At 29.8% G+C, this 19,844-nt stretch overlaps 2 protein-coding genes across 7 annotated transcripts in view; one reads left to right on the forward strand and one right to left on the reverse strand.

The window, feature by feature from the left end:
- Positions 1-7,892, forward strand: part of mtSSB (mitochondrial single stranded DNA-binding protein) — a 30,834-nt gene extending 22,942 nt beyond the window's left edge. The window contains exon 7 of the mRNA XM_076481224.1: positions 7,852-7,892. Coding sequence (XP_076337339.1) covers positions 7,852-7,877 — 26 coding nt within the window. The 3' untranslated portion in view covers positions 7,878-7,892. The remainder of the gene's footprint in view (positions 1-7,851) is intronic.
- Positions 6,733-19,844, reverse strand: part of LOC143239756 (putative inactive 1-aminocyclopropane-1-carboxylate synthase-like protein 2) — a 31,125-nt gene continuing 18,013 nt past the window's right edge. For all 6 annotated transcript variants that reach the window (XM_076481213.1, XM_076481212.1, XM_076481215.1 and 3 more), the window contains 10 exons: positions 16,989-17,055; positions 15,471-15,568; positions 14,920-14,997; positions 14,618-14,718; positions 14,120-14,252; positions 13,058-13,199; positions 10,936-11,075; positions 9,646-9,802; positions 8,493-8,597; positions 6,733-7,971 (listed from right to left, as the gene is read on the reverse strand). In XM_076481213.1, coding sequence (XP_076337328.1) covers positions 7,796-7,971; positions 8,493-8,597; positions 9,646-9,802; positions 10,936-11,075; positions 13,058-13,199; positions 14,120-14,252; positions 14,618-14,718; positions 14,920-14,997; positions 15,471-15,568; positions 16,989-17,055 — 1,197 coding nt within the window. In that variant the 3' untranslated portion in view covers positions 6,733-7,795. The remainder of the gene's footprint in view (positions 7,972-8,492; positions 8,598-9,645; positions 9,803-10,935; positions 11,076-13,057; positions 13,200-14,119; positions 14,253-14,617; positions 14,719-14,919; positions 14,998-15,470; positions 15,569-16,988; positions 17,056-19,844) is intronic.

Below are 19,844 nucleotides of genomic sequence, written 5' to 3' on the forward strand. Positions count from 1 at the left end.
CTATATATTGTAATTTGCTTGATTACCCACTGCTGGTATTGAAACCTAATATGCAATGTTTTAAGCCCTCAGCTTAAACTTGCCATTGAGCTATTGCTGTAGGTAATTTCAAATGAGAATCATCTTAATTCCTAATTGTAACCATTTTAGTAATTATTGTTTTCACTAATCTTAAATCCTCAAAGCCTGAGTAGGTTGATGATACTTAAATCTGGCATATGTGCTTATTTCAGTTGAGAAAACTATTGAAATAATACCTCTAAAATAATCAGTATGTATAGTAGTTCTTGTGATGTTTTCTTTAATGTAAAGAAAAAAGTCAGATGGTGTCTTTCTTTAACTTAAGAAATTGTCTATGTAGTTTTCCTTTCCAGTTATTATATTAGTAACAGTACATATGAAATATTTCATATTTGTTTAACAAATCTTATGCTATAGATTCTGAAAACCCAAGATAATTTCTTTAAATAATTCAGCAGTGATAGAGGGAAGACAGCTAGTCAATGCCACCCACCATCAGCTTTTAAGCTAAACTTTACTGATGATTAATGGGATTGACTGTAACATTATAATGTCCCACAGCTGAAAGAGTGAGCATGTTTGGTGACAGGAACTGAACTTTTGACTCGTAGGCTGCAAGTTGAGTATCCTAATCATAATGATATGGATATGAGTTGCTAGAGAAGTTATCAAGTGAATTTTGTGATAACTGTTTTGAGATCTGATTTGATCATATGGATCAAAAAATAATTGTAATGAAGTCTGATATTTCCACCTGAGTGTGAATGAAGGGTGGAAAGAAATAACCAATAGCATTTTCACTACATTTTGCTTAACTACTTTTAAAAATGTAACATGCAAGTGAATATCAAGTAATTTCAGTAAATGTGATAACAAAGTGCTTTGATAATATTAACTCATATTTAATTGTCTTCTTATCATTTCTGTTGAGCATGAAAAAAAAAAGAAATGCTTGATCTGGAAGGTCTGAATTATTTAACAATTTCCTCTGCTTAATGATTGAGTTGAAACCCAAATGATTTGCAATATTAAAATATTGCATGAGCTAAAAACTATGGAATAAAACTTTTTGCTAAGTTTAATGAACTCTTTCAGTGTATTATGTGATATCCAAATTAGTTTTATTTTTTTTACAATCTTTCTTCTATTTTTGTGCTAAAAACAGGAATAGGTTATTTGAGGAAAAAAATGTAATCATCAGTGGAGTTCCTATAACTGAAGTTCTTTTTCTTTGTTTTTTTAATTTCTGGCATGTTTTTCTCATGCTTGTTTTGTTGATAATTTATATTTTCAACAGCTTGAGAAAAACATGCCAGAAATTAAAAGTCATTTTTATTTCTTAAAGCTGCTTCACAAATATTCTGTATTTTGTGCAATAATCTGAAATGAGCATCAGACTAACCCGTATCCAATGTTGTGATTTGAATTCATTATTTCTTAACAGTATAACCACAACTCTTATATTTGATATCTAAAGATGTTTTAAAGAGCTTTCTGGTGGCAGATTTCTGCAAATTTATATATTTTATTCTAAATTTTTATTAATGAAAGATCTGTTTGTTTTGTGAGTTTGCCCAAAGCTACAAGGACCATACACACTAGCTAAGCCTAATCTCTGGGTGGCAGACTAAAGATGAGAAAGCTAGTATATATAATAATATGCTTGTTCATGTGTAGCATGCATATTTAAATAGTAAGGTGCATGTGCATTACCATGGAAGCAAAAATCTTATCATAATGATGCTAAATAAATGTTACAAAGAGGAACATTAACAAAGCATCCCTCAATACTTTGAGCAATTACAGACTCACTAGTAACAGAACTAGAATTTAAAGGCAATATACTTTCTAACAAGAACTGAGTCACCCTAGTATCACATAGATATGTATGTGTAATGGATTAGCAGTTATTTGTCAAAGACATAGAACCAACATACATAAAAGGTCTGAATTCCTCCCTAACTACATTACCCTTTATAACAGTAACCAAATCAACAACATTAGGTGATCTGGTGAAACTATGTCTATATGTGGACATGAACTCACTGGTTATTGTCTCTTTTTCTTTTTCAAACACTGACAACTGGACATAACATGATCAGGTTTTTACCTGAATGGCAGACAAGCCTTGATGGTTTTGATAAAGTTTTATCCTGGTGTCAGAAGAGTTTTAAACTTTGCTGGATCCAGCTGGAGCTGGATTGTTTTAGAAAAATCCTGAAGTTTAGTGGTTTGAAGAGATCCAGGTTTTTGCTGACATGACAGGAACTTATTTTTATGAAAAGTAGTTATATGTGTTAATGTTTAATCATCAAAAATAGTAGCTACTTACTGCAGTGTTTCAACTTTCTTTTCATCCAAATACATTTTGAGATCATCACTTGCACAACATTTAAATTCATCAACTTGATATAATTGTCTTAGTTTATCAGAATTGTTACCAATATGCATAGAATTATACCATTGATCAAAGTAAACCTTTTTTTTTTCCACTGGCAAATTCCATATAAGTTTTATTATCTTGCTTACAATAACCTAAAAACTTTTAGCAATAAACCTACCAAATTAATTCATATGCTTTGACAATAGCTGCTTTAACCTTATCATAATTCATACAATTGTCTGAGAGGGAGCTGCTGCTTCTTGGGCTTGATCAGTTAAAGCACTGTAATAATACTAATGATTTTTTTTCAGTGTACCATTCCATGGTTTGGGCAACCTAACTCAAAATGTTGGAAATATTTATTAACTTCAATTTCATTGAATGGCTGTACTGTAAAGTATTAAGTTCAAAGTTACCATTTTGCCTTGATTTCTTTCAGCCTTCTATGCAAATTTGTTCATCCTCAAGATAATTTCTTTTTCAGTTTCAATACAAGCTTGTTCAACTTTGATTTGTAGCAGGATTCCTAATTTATTTTTATCACTCAACCCTGATTGGCTAATGAAGACATTAGAATATTCCCATAATGCTTCTTCAGACAACAAATCATCATAATATTCTTCTTAGTTCACTTTTTTCTCACTGATATCATAACTTCTTATTCTAAAATGTTGGCAATTTCAAGCAATTCACTTTTATTATTATGTAATTTAGTATTATGTATTAAATATATGATATTTACCAATAATATTGATACACACACATTTTCTTTCTTAATACAAATGTCTTTTAATATACAAACAATAATACAATTTATAATAATGGTTATTACAAAGTTACTACAAACAATGATTTATATACAAATATTTTACAAGTTTAAAAATAATATTGAGTCTTTTATCCAATTTGGAACTTCCTTGGTAACTTATCAGTGGTTCACAATGAGCAAGTTAATTCTGAGTTTATAGGTACAATTCACTTAACAGGGAACTAGCTAGCTTTTCACAGCCTAAGTTATACAAATATAAATACTAACATCCAGAGTTGATCCACTAAAGTTAAATGATTGGTAATGTTTGAAATCTTTAAATGTTCCTGGTAAAATATCTGTAGTCTACCAATTAATAACTGTTAATCAATCACAGTTGTAGTTTCTAGAATTTATAGTATACCAAATGTAGCAAACCAACAATATAAACTATTTCTGAGCACATTGGTTTATAAAAGCCAAGGCAAGATTCTGGAAATTTCAGTGAGCCCAACAATGCTTGTGTTTTTTGTAAAACATATATTGTTGATTCTAACAGTTGGGAATCCTACACAAATTCAGGTAATAGTCTGAAATATAGCAATACACATTTAACAGTATAACCTACAAGCATCTCTAAATATAAATTTAATTTACACAAATGCTGATATTAAAATAAATACACAACAGTAAATCCAGGACAATTCCATCTTCACCTGGTGCTTTGTCTAACCTTTTTTAAGTTAATATTTGTCTCCATAAGTGATATGGGTCGTGAATAAGTTAATTGGATGGCTGGTTTGCTGAACAGATACTAGAAACCTAGCCATAAACATATTTGGATTGTTATTTGGTCTCTTGTAATTAAAGTGTGATGAGTTGATTAATGCAAGATTAGTTGTTAAAAGTTTTTAAAATATTAGGTATTTTTGCTTGTTCACTATCAAACATAGGTATTTCTTTATTATATCTTAAGGTGGAAATACTAGTCTTAGATTTATTATTTGTAATTGGTTTAAATTTACACTAAAATAATTTGAAGTCTGGATGGGAACTATCTATGAATTTACAATATTTCTCCCAGTTATTTTGTCATTTTCTAATGAGTTTTCCAATATTGTAATTTTTATTATTAATTACAGGTTTTTTAATGAGGGATCTCAAGAGCAGATGAAATTTTGTCCATCTTGGCTCTTTCTTTCAATTAACTGGTGAATTTCAGATGTGAGCATCCATGTCACAGATAAGAGCTTTACTCAGTATAGTTTTCATAATTGCTTCTATTACTGCAGTGATGACCTCATTAGTATAATTATCAATTTCAAAGTAACTAGAGGCATTAAGTCTAAGTTCTGGTGGACATTCAGTAATATTTTCTTCAGAGTTATCCATTCTAATTATGAATAGTCGTAGACTAGTAACAGTTGGCAAGTAATATTCCTACAATTTAGATGCATAGTAAACAGTGTAGAAACGATGTTGCAGTGAACGTGAAAGTTGTGGGTATGATTAATTATTGCAGTGGAAACTCTTGCTAGATCAAAAATGTCTTATCCATTATCATGTCTACGTGTCACAACATTTATGTTGAATGTTAAAATATTATCTTATAAACATTAGTGTAGCAATTAAAATTAATAGTATTAGGGAACTGGTTGTATATGTTTTGAAAGGTACTTGTATCAGGTTTGTCAGTGGGAGAGACATGTGTTAGCTAATACTGTTAGCAGTGAATTGGAGGGACAAATGGCATAAAAGTATTTCATTGTTATCAAGTATACGAACCTGACAAAATGTAGTTTTGGGATCTCTAATATAACACTTATTCTGCAGCCACCCTTACTTTTAGGTTTGTGAAAAATTCTACATGGGAATATTAAAATTACTGTTTTCATTGAGTAAATTTTATTTAATAATAATGACACAGTACTGTGGAAAAATATTAAACAAGAAAATATTTAGTCATTCTTTCCATTTTATGAGGTTAATTCTTCCATGTCATTACAGAATGTAAATTCATGAAATAACTGTCATGATACCCCCTCCCCTGGATATAAAGAAGCTACATATATATTCAGTTGTTTCTATTAATAAATCTAGAGACTAGAATCTCTTTGACAATATAGAGAATTTCTGGATTATTTTATACTGGTATCTCTCTGACAACTAAGTGGGTGGTTTTATAGTGATATATTTATGGATTGTAACATCTTTCACTGACAATATATGTCCAAAGTCTGGATTATTAATCAGTAGGAAAAAGTGTGAATGTAATTATAATTTATACCTATCATTAATATTTAATGCAGTGTTGTAAACAGTTTGATCAATACTACTAATGGTAGTAGAAAACAAAATCTAACCAACTCCACAGACCTCTTATTGACACTAATAATAAAATTTTACACACCATTTTTCAAATATTCTTACTTTAGGTTAAGGTCTACATTTGAAGATAAAATCTCTAACAGACACCCAAGACAAAGTGGGAGGAATTAGAAGTGGCTGAAATAGCATACCAACAATTTATTGCATTGTGAGCAAAGAAATTTAGTTTTCATAGTAAATTAAATTTCCATTTGGAATTTTAGTGACTTCTCAAAAACCTTTTGAAACAAGTTTATTAATTATTCCTTTGAGGTATAAGAGTATTCAGAGTTGTAGCCAAGCTTTTACAAAAGTAACCGATATATGATGGTATTTACTAACTTCGATCTTGATAAGGTTTAACAAAGACATCTTTCTGTAGTTGAGAAAGTTTTATTTATAATGTGTTATAATTTTTAGTTAAAAATATTACAGTGCAATTTATTGGATCTATATATTTCATGGCTTTTAGAAGCTGCAGTAGTTACCTAATATAACAATTATACAAACATAACCTTGGAACAAATAATCATTAAAAAAAATATAAATAAAGTAGCTAAAGTCCAATGAACAAGAGCTTAAGCCATTTTGGCAAAATTAAAATGGATTTGCCAATTAAAACAGTTATGACAAATGAAAAAAACATGGAAGAAGTCTACCATTGCTGCAAACAATAGCTTTTTTACTTCATTTCACAAGGAAGTCGCAATCGTGAAGTTATAAAAGTTGTAAGTTTCCAAGTGATTTATTTTATGTATAACACAATTTAGGAATTAAACCAAACACCTAAAATGTTATTGAAAAGTGAGATAGGACAAGAAAACTATAACTTTGAGAAGTGCAATTTGTTTGTATCTATTACACTTTAAATATAGTTTTTAAAAATGTGAACTTCAATCAGATTTCATGGCATCTGAACAGGTGAATCTCTTGGTAGCAAGTTCTGTAACATCATATGCAATACTATGGATTGTACTAAAGAATTTACTGTTGAGGAAACTACATCATGAGGAATTTGCTAATTCTCAAATATGAAAATATCTACACTCTTTGTGCAAATAAGCCTTAAGTGTAAAATCTGAGAAGTGTATGATAAGTTACCTCATTATCTGAAAATGTTCAATGGTACAGGGAAAGGGGATCCTGATACTTCATTTTATACATAACCCTGAATCAGTGTACCATCTGTGGAATAAATTGGACAAGGTACATGTTTAGAGGTAATGACCAAATGCAGAAATTTATTAAGAATACTAAAACAGTTCAGACAAACTGTGTGTGAAAGCTGCCATAGAGATCCAGAATATTTGTGAAAATTCTTAATCCTACTAGATCTACACTGCTTTCTCCACTTTGGTCAAAGTATACAACAATTAACGAGTTCTAACCGTGTTACTACAGATCAAATTTGCTCCACAGAACCTTGCTTGAGGGGTAGTAGATATTCTGGAACAGAACAATGGGCAGGTTATTAAATAGAAGTCATGTCACATGTGAGAGATGTATGCACTGTCTTTGGACATGGACATATTAATATCAATAAGGTTGTGAAAATTATTAATACCTAGTACATCAAATTTAATCTGATGTTCTGTTATGGTTTATCTATCACTAAAATTTGTATTAAATTAGAGGAATACATGTTTATTTTCACTTTATCTAATATATTTTTAAATTTTACCACACAAACACAATTGTATACATCACTTATTTTGTTATAAACTAAAAACTTTTGTACATATTATTCTCTATAACAATGTTTCCCAAAATAAAAAAATTACAATGTTTTAAAAATTTCCCTGCTGGATTTTGGAGATTTAAGTGCATGTTAAACCTTCTAAACAAATAGACAGTAAATGGTGCAAGTTACAGTTTAGGCACTCCTCTATGTGTGGATTTGTAATGCCAGTTGCTTTTTATTTTGCCATCATTAAATAATTACTAGTTTGTACACAACAAACAGTAGTAAGGATCATCTTGGGTTCTTCATCTTTCATTTATAGTCAAGCACTTCACTTTACAAACTGCTGGACAGAGTTGGAAATTTACTTCTTTACTGTAATCGGCAAACTCTTCTCAAACACCTGCTAAGACATTTCTAAAAACCTGACAACATAAAGGTTTATAAATGTCATCGGGTAATACTGACATTAAGTACAAACGTAAATACTCAATATTAGTTTGAAATGTTTGTTTTTTCTTTTGTAAAGACTTCAGAAGTATTAGGAGTGATATGATGAAGTATAATAAATCAAAACTCAGATTTTTTTTCAGTCCTATTTTAATCTCTTTATCTCATGTTTTCTTTGCTCTTTCTCAAATGCTTCTGCAGCATCAGGATTGTCAGCCCTCCAATGATCAGCAGTGTTGTGAGTCAGCCAATCAGATGTGTCTATTTGTCTCTTAAGTAATGAAACCAACTCTTCTAGAGATGACTGGCTAGTTTGTTGATCTGGAAAATCCAAATGTTTATAATATGTAGATCTCTAAGGGACTTGGGGAAAAAGAACTATTTTTTTCCATTCAAATTACAAATTCAGTTGTTAAGTGATGAACAAAATAATTCTACTACTCAGTGTGAAAAACTTATAACAGAATTAGAAAATAGTTTACTAATCAATGCACAAAATTAATCAATATCACACATTTACACAAACTGTTCACAACATGACAAAAACTTGGCTCAAAAACTTCTGCATGATGTTTGTCTGTAATTAAGCAGCAAATTATACAATGGACTATCTGTTCTGTGGTCACTACTAGCAATGAAACCTATCATTTAGCTACAGGTCTGCAAACACCTTTGAGCCACTGGGGATTTCTATATTATGAACACTTATTTTGTATGTTTTCATATAGATGTAAGCTTATAAAAATTAATTGGCATTAGAGTTACATTTTTCAGGTGAATATAGAAACAGTCTCTATTAAACAGAATTACAATAACTTGATACTTTTCACAATTTAACATACCATATTCAATGCCCTTATTACCCTCGCACAAAATCGTGGAAGACGTTTCATTTCCTTGACTACGTCTGTGAAAATCATTTAGGAAAGCATCCAGTCTATCTAGAGCTTTGAAGAAGGGTTTAAAAAGTTCTTGAATATTTATATATGATAAAACATTATTTTCTACAAATGTGTTTCCCAAAATAAAAAAATTACAATGTTTTAAAAATTTCCCTACTGGATTTGGAGATTAAAGTGCATGTTAAACCTTCTAAACAAATAGACAGTAAACGATGCAAGTTACGATTTAGGCACTAAGTAGATATTGTATTACTAGGTTGTAATATATGTTTTCCACTTCTTTTATTTTAAAAGTTTCAGTTCACTCAAATAAATCTTTTCAAATGCTTAACCTTCATTTTTAGCAACTCAAAAAGGTTGTATGTCATAACAAAATAGCCCTGTATTCTTTATGTTGCTAACAGTATTGTTTATTGTGTTTCATATATATTTTTATTGTTCTTTATATTTTAACTATGTATTTTGGACTGTTAGTTTATTGTCTGAAATTTGGACAAACCTAATTCTTCTAAGCTAACTGAATATTATGAGATATTATTAAATTTATGAATGACACTACTGCTGACCCAACCATAGAAAACAATACACTTTGTTTATTATTATAAGTAACATTTAGAACAATGTATTAAATCAGTTATATTTATTATTAAATTGATTTCTGGTTCTATTTAGCTTTAAAGAGAAGTTACTATTGGTCATAGCAGTTACACACAATGTAACACAATTATTCACACGTTTAAAAAGTTACCTTCTATCAACAAGATTCAGAATCTTCAAAAAAAACACTTTGGATAGATTTTTGAAAATTTTCAACTAAGAGATAATACAGTTTTCTAAAATGGTTTTTCTGACAGTAATTATAAACAAAGTCCTAAAGTTGAAAGTACATTTCCAGTTTGTATACATTTATTATTTATTTGTAAGGTGCTTTTTTTTTTTATCCATTGACAGCTTCAAGTGTCAATTAAAAAAAATAAATTTTGAAAATGTACAGTTTAAACAGTTACAAGCATAGGATTTATACAGTTAAGCTCCTCATATAATTTTGCTTATGTGATAGTATTTATATAACCTTATATGAATTTTGAAGTACCTTCTTCCATAAGTTTTGGATTAATGCTAAAAATAATGCAAAACCATCCAGGTTCAGAACAATGAAATGATTCACCAGGGGTGATATATAGCTTGGCTCCATGCAAAATTTTCTCAAACATAAGTCTTTCTCCATCAAAAGTCAGTGGCTCACAATACTGTCAGGAAAGTTTGGTTCAGTCCAGGTATTAAAATTCAGTATTTAAATAAACAAATATATTACTAAACATACACACTACTAAGTCTAATGTTAAACTGTGAAAAAGTTAGGAATTATTCAACTGACTTAAGCATTGGCTAGAAAGTATTCAGTGTAGATTAAAAAAATAATAAACAAACTTAATCCCAAAATATTTTCACTTTCATAACAATCTATTACAAACAACTTTAGTTATTAAATGAAAACAAGACAACCTCTATGTATGGAAATTATATGCCACACTTCTTCTCTCAAGTGTTAAAAAAATTCAGTTTTAGTTATTAAAACTTTATGCCATAGTTCTCAAATGTTAAAAATTTAACTTTGGGTATCAAATAAAGTTGCCTTTATGTGTATAAACTGTTCTATAGCTTTTCTCTTAAAATTGTTTTAAAAAAAGAAGCTTTGTATAAGAATGACAAATCAGCAGCACTTTTCATAGCAATGAACCAAAACTAATATATTATTCACAACCAAACTTAATTAAGTGGGTTGTGAAATTTTCTTACAATGAATATATCTTCTACTCAGATGTAAGTATAGTGCTAAGACTTTCTTCAGTATTCATAATTAGTCTATATTTTTACAATTTTTTAAAGTTATTTTATCAGCCATTGCATCAGAAATAGTTTCCATCTAAATCTAAACTTGTTTCAGAAAACAATATGAATACTTTAATATTAAACTTAAATGTTAAACCTACTCTTTTAAAGATTTTTTGAAACTGTACAAATAAAAATTACAACAATAGTTAAAAACAGTATGCTAAATCTTTTGGTTAAAATTTCAGATTGTATTATAAATGGCAATAATTCAGATAATAAATAGAATAATTTCTCAGTCTTAAAAACAAGAACTTGACATATGTTCACAGGATTATATTAAGACAAAAAATAACTATCAATGTTATTGATACAAAATTACCTGTACTGTCTCTTCAAGTCCAAAACATTGTCTTAAAATAAGAGGTGTGAAAGGTCCATATACAACATCAACAAGTTCCTTAATAAATAAGAAGCTTATAAAAAATAAGATTCATCTAAAAACATCAATACCATACATAAACATGAAAAGAAATGAATGTATCTGTACCTGCCTGAAGTCAACCCACAAAAAAAAGCCTGCTACAGAGTCATGTACAGAAAGTCCCATTTTCTCCAGTCTCTTCTTACAGTAATGAAACATCTTGGCTAGCTGTGAGCAGCTAAGCTTAAAGAATTTTTTACACCATTCTGAAATATGAAATTTGTTTTTCAATGAACAAAGTCAGGTTACACATACTTTTTAAAGCAATGTAGCTACTTTCCTTTACTACTGCTGCCAACTAATTAACTACAAACTGTAGTTAAATATTTGATTACAGAGCAAACTGAATTTCTTCTTTACATTGTTTTTATTATAAAACAGTTAATAATGGGTATGTGTATTAACACTATATTTAAACTAAAGTATAGAACAAAGTTTCAACCTTCTCAGAAGATGACCCAAGAAGGTCGAAATGTTGCTCTGTATTTTAATTAAAGTTTTAGTACTCATACCAACCATCTCTAGAATACATTTTTACTTCAAGTGGGTTTCTCTTCAAAACAGTAGAAATGCTTAGGTATGTATTAAACCTTATATATATATATATTTGATTTTAGTCTCACCTAGTTTGGAGTTAGCTAGTATTGTTTCAAGTCAAGGACTTCTACACACAAGTAACTGGCCCAATCAGCAACCATACAGAATGAGATTGTTTAGCAAAAGGGTTTTGAGCCAGTGAGCCTCAGATTGCAAGTTAAAGGTTCTAACCATCAGGCCATGATAGGTTTAGCTACACTACCAAAAAGTACAATTTACTGTAATATAAAAATACCTGTGAAACTAAGAACTACATAGAGATAGGGTTACACTATGAGTATCAACCTTGATTCCAAAACCTTATTTCATGTTAGGAGCAGATATGGATACTCCAGCCAGACAACATCCACATTCATAACTGACATTTACCATTTGCAGCCAGTACTGACAAGGGAGTTGCTCTTAATGACAGAGAAAAGCAAATGTAATTAAAATGGTGATAAGTGACAATTATCTCTTGAAGCTGACATTTCTTCATAGTTCCACATCTGTGGTATATTCAAGTGGAACAGAATTAACTACAGAGTTACAGGAGATAAGCTCAAGGTATAAATTAACTAGTAGTACCAGATCTATTACTACCCTAATTCATGTAAAATTAAGTAATGAGAGTGCAGAAAAAGTGTTATACAAAATGAGCAATCACTATCAAAAATAAACGCAGTGCATGTACTTGCTGTTATTTATATGGGACAATCGCCTTCACTGGATCATACAACTGATTATATGAAGTTCCACACCAGACTGACTAAATACAACATTCCTTAATTTGCAAAAAACCTTGTATTTATCCCCAAGATAACATGCATTACCAACACTGCTAGTCACTTCTCATTACAACAAAGGCAGTGCTTTAATCTCCAGATATCACCTAAGAAAATCCTGAAGGACTCTACTGTCAACACCCTTAAACAAGGTGTTATATTAAACAATATTGTATCAAGTGACAACAGGTATTATCTGTTTCCAAGATCAAGTTAATTTTCACAGCCATGTGTTGTGAAACCTGCACAAATGTATAACATAGAATAAATAATACAATATTACAAGGATAAAGATTTATGACAAACAATAAGATAAATAAATATGTACATAATTTATAGAGGTATTGTAACTATATGAAAAATTTAATATGTAACTTGCTAGGCTGTCATTACATTTTAAACTTGGATTTTAATATCTCCAATATCAGAATACATTTCAACAAAATATAAAAATAAAATTAAATAATTGGTCTACACAATCAGTAATTGTTAACAAATAAAATGGAAATTACAGAAAGAAACACTAATACTGCAAGATACTTAGAAGTTCTACAATATTAGGTTATATCCTCACACTTCTTTTTTATGCAAGTTTCTTACAAAAATCTTGTGTGAAAACAGTAACAAAGACAAATTGTAGAGTTCCTGGAACTGTTATACATAGGTGTGAAGGCTTAGACAGATATGAGGAGAATTGACAACAGGAATATTTTGTTTCATTCTATACAGGACTACAAATCCTGTTCGATAGATAACATCCAGTTATTTGTAATTATGATGCCAAAGCCTTAATCATCTTTAAGAATCAGTTTAAAAACATAACTTACCCAAATCTTCCAATAGGTAAGCACTTTTGCTCATAATTGGAGAAGGTATACTAGAAAACATAGCCAATTCCTCCAAACACCTCTGTAAGAGTCTGTTACATGTATGAATTATGCCTACACGACAGCTTTCTATTCCAAGAACCTAAAGAGAAAAGTAAAATAATGCAGTTATACGTATGTCTTTATTTAATAATCATGGATTAGGTAATAACCAGTTGAAATAAACAAGCCACATTGAAGTTAAGTTTCTTTTTTCTTTATGTTCTAAAAAGTAATGCCAAAACAATATAAAGAAAGAAAGAAAGGTTTAACTGAAATAGCTGAAATTTTGTAAAAAATTGGGATTAAAAAAATAGTTACTTGATAAAAACTATCCAATTCTTATTTTATTTAATATTTTTACTTCATTACTGTTAATATTAAGGCAGATAATATATAGTTAGTCACTACAAAACAGTTGTTTGATTCTCATACAAATTTCAAATTTTACAAAACACATTTCTTTTATTATTATTTAAATAAAGTATATAAATGATGAAAACTACATGACAATTTGGGGTCAAAATTTGGATACCCATTTATATTTGCTTCAAATATTTTAGTGAGTTTAGTATTAAAACAATTTAATTTCATTTTCAGAATGCTTTAATTATACAGAATATTTTGAAGCATAAACTCATCATCAATCTTAAAATTACTTGGTATAACATCAGTAAATTTCAACTTCTAAAACCAGATTTTATAATTTCGATGCAAAAACAGTGAATTTTTTAATAATATCAAAGCATATTCCTATTTAATACTGTATAAGAGAAAGCTTGTGAAATAATGAAAGGCTTTCCGTGATGACAAGAAAACCCACTTGTAAAGAAAAATATATATGTAAAGGCCTGACGATGACAGGAGGTCGAAACATTGTTTGCTTCTCTGCATAAAGAAATTTCTCAACCCATACCAGCTGTTTTTACAAATATAATGAAAAGATTTGTTGTAAACCTAATTCTTATTACACTAGATACAGTTTTCTCATAATATCACATTATATATTCACATTCTGCTCACCTTAGTTAGACTAAATAAGATATGAGTTCTCTCTGGATCTGGGATAGGCAAACTCAGGACACTTTGGAATTTTACATTTTCATCAAAAACTGAAAATGTATAAGTTTCATCCACAATGATATGTATTTTTTTCCTACGGAAAAAGAAACACTCTTTGTATTCTCAAGCGTTTTAAGAATACATTTTTACTTCAAGTGGGTTTCTTGTGATCACGAAATAGTATGTTTTATCATTAAAATAACTTAAAGGTTTCTAAAAGTCAATTTTTTGTAAGAACAAACAAAAGAAAGTACTGGCATAGTATTAATGCAAGGTTGTGTTACAGACCAGCAAGCACTTTGTTATAATAAAGTAGAAAATGATTTTAAAAAATCAAATGCTAAGCCTAATATTCATATGAACATATTTTCACAGTTCTAAGATGCCATTCTTTTCCCTTTCTTATACAAATACATGCATGTTTTATACACATGTACACTTTGTATACCATACACTTACCTATAACAAAAATGAAGAATATCTGAAACCAATTCAGGACTGTAAACTTGCCCAAGTGGGTTGTGGGGATTTAACAGAATAATTCCTTTTACATTTTTACCCTGAAAGTAATATAAAAATACACACTAGATTACCTCAAATTCTTTTTCAAATTCAAAATACAAAAAATTAAGTTATTTCTTTAAACTATTCAAGAGCACTAGTCATCCTACTTAGTTTAAAAATATCTATTGGGTGAATCAGAAGGTGCACATAAGTTGTACTCAGATAATTAACTATCTAATTAATACTTAGAAACTTACAGCTTCTACAGCTCTCTGGTATTTAGCTTCAATCTTTTGTAATGTCAGTTGAAATGGATGATGTTCTCCTGGTTTTATCTGAGAAGAAAAATAATTTGACAAATGAAATGAACATTACTGTTACTTCTGATCTGATCATTATTCTTTCAGCCAATCAGTAACTTTCTAAAGTACACAACTTCCAACTGTATTTCACTTTCACATCCTTATGATAAATACACATGCAGAAGAAAGTATTTTCTTTATTAGCACTAATATACACACACACACATAATGAGTCATTATAAATACACTATTAAATGTTAAACATCATTTTAAACTTTAAATAATGTATGACAAACATGAAAACTATCATACATTTTTTAATTTACTGTTAAAAATCAAGAACAGACCTATTTAAATGCAAAACATTTTTTACAAGTCTTACCATAGCAGAATTCAGTTTATCTACTATTCACATTATCAAAATATATATATATTGGTGTAACTGACAATTTCTACATTCAGAATTATTTTTTTAAAAGATATGCCAACATAAATATTTTACACACACTGCTAGTTAGTGGAATTGGCCATATGTCCACTGAAGACAACTGCCCAAAGCCCAAAGGTATTTGTCCACATACTGGTGTAGGAGACAGGATCACATCTTAAAGATAAACAATAATAATATAAACATAGTGTTTAATTATTAATTAATTATAAATAGAATAACATCAACTTTTGCAGTTTTCAAATTATGATTTCAATAATTAAAGTCTTGAATCACAGTCAAGAGTTAAATCAAAATATAAAAACGCAATACTTCATTTGAAATATTGTAATAATTAAAATCAGAACCTGCCAACTGTAAATGTTATTGTATTTTTCAATTAAGATATTAGACTATTTCTTAAATATTCTTGGTGTTTCAAAAACTGAAACAAACTAAATAATTAGTGTTTTTATTTATTTTGAATATACTACATTATACAGCTGGGTCACCATGCATTCATTGATGATCATTTACAAAGTTGCATTCAAAGTTTAACTAAGAACTTAGTTTCAATGTGTGCTAATGAATGTGACACAAACCTTAGGTAGTTTAAAAGTCAAATTTTTATATTAATTTTTAATTTCTTAGTTCAGAAGGAAACATTAAAATAAATCTCTGTCATAACTTCTCTGTGTCATATGATGCATTGAAAACACCAAACTGTGTTCCTATACATAATGAATAATTGGAATTTAAAATTGCAAATTCCTACTATTATGATTTTTTTAAACCCACCAGAAAACCTCCTCCCATCTTTCTAAGTTTTCACTATAGTTACCTAACCACATATCCTTATGTGATGGTCATGTTTATAACAAACAGATAGAATATTTTGTCCTTTACAAAATATTTATTAAAGTTAATTATTTTTGGCATATATACATAAAAAGCAAGACACATCAGCAAATATAACAATCATGAAGATGATGCTCCTTGCTCATGCTTCCTTTGACAGAGGACACTGGTCCAAAGTACAGACAAATTAAAACATAAAATTAAAAGAGAATACAATAAAGTTGAAAATCTCACAAAATGATGCATCCAAACAAAGAAAAAGAAAGGAATTTCTCATTTTCAAACTTTTGATTTGACCATATATTGAAGATTTTGTTATAGTTAGTGTTAAGGTGGGAAAAATAGCATATAAAATGAAAAGTTTAACCCTAAAAAAAATTTATATTAATTTAGGAAGTTTTAGAGATTATGAAAATGATAGGATGAAATTAATTATATTTATTCCTGAAACGAAAATCACTTTTCAATCATGTGTGTCAGAATCCAAGTCAGACTGATTCAGTAAATGCTTGTTAAATTCACAGTGAAATCTTCAGTAAAATACTTTATTGAAAAATCTGATTTGCTGTGTACAGAAAATTTGTGAGTTTGTAAAGCTTACCAAATTTCATGAAGAAATAACTTCAGAGTTACAATAAACATTACTATATACAGCTTCATAGAAACAGGGTCAGTTCATTGGAACTATTCTCTGCTTATAGAACCCTGCAATAAAAACAAAATCCTAGGTAAAACTCACCTCCCGACTCTGCCAAACAGTGACCCAATAAACTGAAGCAACCAGTTATTCCAGGATAAAAGTAGAGCTAAAAAGAAAACAAATTAGCATTTAACAAATTTAAATTTGATTAAAACTCATGCTACTTGGGTAGTTAAAAAACAGGTCCAACTTTCTTAAAGTAACTTTTCTGAAACAACTTAGGACATTCAATTCATATAGTGTATAATTCCTTTACTGTTGAATCATGATCTATAGAACAGTAGTTTGTATGATATAACATTATAATGAAACTTGTACACTTTAATAAATCATTTTTCGCTGTCTATGTATGGTTTCTTAGTAACAAAAATGTAATACCTTTTTAACCACATACCAATAAGGCCATTTTTCTTGCATCAGAGGTTATCAGGTCAGCCTAACACATAGTACTCTTACAGTCTCAGTTAAAACATTATTGTATTCAAATATCTATTCATATGGTATATAACACCTATGTTGGCAAAGCAATATTCGTAGATTGGAAGTTTGTATGACATAACATCATAATAAGGTTGATAGCATTTTATTTGTTCACAAGTCTTTCCTTCAAAACTGTGTAGAACCAATCATGTGTATATTACACCTTAACTTAGCTGCACTGGGTACAAGACCTCCAGTGACTCCAGTTATGTTTGTGCTAACTTAACATAGTGAAACAGAGCAGTAGCTATATGAAAAACATACATCTGACTAAATAATACAGATTCCTTGTATATACTGTAAGGCCTAACACCTTGAGCACATGTTAAACAGTGTTTACAAGAATGTATTGTGGCTGAGGTTTGCATTAGTTTATGAGCATGAATTTGCACCTTATTAATTAGCAAAAAACAATGCAAAAATAATGACACGATGAAGCAGCATAGGAATAACATTATAAAAATGGAGACTTGGTATGGAACTGTTAAATGTCTGTGGTGTGGAAGCAGCATGGAACTGGCTGAACTGATTCATATTCCATTCTCTGAGAACTCAGTATATTAAACTAAGCTAGTGTTATTTGACCAACTGAAATCATATGTCACTGATGAACCCTCCTGCAAGCCGATTGGATGAAAAATCACAAGTTGAAACAGATGGATACTAATTTGTATCATTTTTGTTCAGCGGATAAGACGGAAGATAACAGAAGTTCTTGTATAGTTAGGACAGTTGGTGTTAGTAGATATAATGCCTGAACATTGAAAGTTTGTATGGCTGGAGACAGGTTACTATGAGTTTGAAACAAAGCTAAAGAAGCAATGTGACCTTTATTTCAGATACAGTGATTTTCAGTAGTTGGAGTTTGTAAAAAGTAAAGGTCTTGTAATAATCATCTGGACTATCTTACTGAATACCAGCTACAACTTCTGGAGAAAAGAAAATGCAATACTTGATAAATTTATAGCTTGGACAAGTCATGTTACCAAATATATCATTTAGAAAAAAATCACTATCTAATTTACTGTGATGCTGACTTTAGGTAGTGAACTGTCCCACAGACAGTGATATATCATGATAGTGCAGTAACTGAAGCTTCCAATCATCCATGACAGTGAATGTCAACTGCTGTATTTCACTTGTGTTGATCTGATATCAAGTTAACATCAAACATGTTATCCACAGATAAAAGAATTTTAACTGAAAAGTTCATCTGAATACTGCTTGCAATTCCTTATTACTGAAAGAAAGTGTTTAATTTATAATTTATAATAATAGATGGCAGAAAGCAGAAATAATGCTTTGACATCATTATGTTTTACAGATGTAAGTCTTAAGGTAGCCCATTGGACACTGTAAGTATATCTGATGACACATCAAGTTGTAACATAAGAATATGGCATAATATGATTATACAGTTGTTTTACATCACACACACATACAGATTTTTTGTAAGCTTCTCACAGTTGTATTTTAAAAATAAATCAACTGTCAGGTAACAAATGAATAGAAATTAAGAATTTGTTTTGATTTTGGAGAGTGGAATATACACAGCAAAACTGACTAATGGCCTGTGCTACATCAATGGAAGGTTTTCACTGAAAATGGCAAAAATGTTTTCAGTTGAGACGCTGATTATGTAGCAGGTAAAGGATTCTTCTTGAAGAAATAAAAGAAATAATTGAGATCTTATTACGTTTAAAAACATTAGTCAAGAATATTTTCTGTTGGATCAAAACAAAATATTCCCAATGGGGTGACATCATTTAAAGAAATAAAATGCACTGAGAGAAGCATATGTGTAATGCCAAAAAATAATTTTTTTTTTACGTAATATGTTCTGTTATGCACATTGAAATATTTCACAAGCCCAGAGTTATTTACTAGATACTTTTAACATTTTTATTTTAGTACAAGCTGCATTAGATCTCATGTTACTGAACTATGACTGTACAAACTAAGACTGAAAGTGCTAACTGTGCAACACTGCTTTGTTTGGAACATGTTATTGTGAGTCATGAAAGTACGACTTGAGACTTAAAGTAGCAACGTGTGCACAGTAACTTTGTAGTTCCCTTTAGTTGTGCCTCACTTATTTCTAAACAAATTCTTAATGAAATAATATATTTATCTTGAAGCAGTTTCATGGTTTGAAATTTGAGGATAGTGTCTGTACAGTATTTGTCGAACTCAGTTAACTACATAAGAATCAATGCTAAGCAATTCTACCCTCTTTCTACCCCACTGAAGCCAAGCTTCATTATCATAACCACCAGCTATAGTTTTATCAATGACATAGTAAGAAGAGTGAATAAGTGTTGGTCAAGTCTGGTGGACTTGGATGTTCACAGGCATCGGAGAGACATTTTCCAAAATCAATATATGCATGAATATGCATATGCCTGTGGAAATGGT

Source organism: Tachypleus tridentatus, chromosome 13, assembly GCF_004210375.1.
Source record: "Tachypleus tridentatus isolate NWPU-2018 chromosome 13, ASM421037v1, whole genome shotgun sequence".
In the NCBI taxonomy this organism is placed as follows: Eukaryota; Metazoa; Arthropoda; class Merostomata; order Xiphosura; family Limulidae; genus Tachypleus; species Tachypleus tridentatus.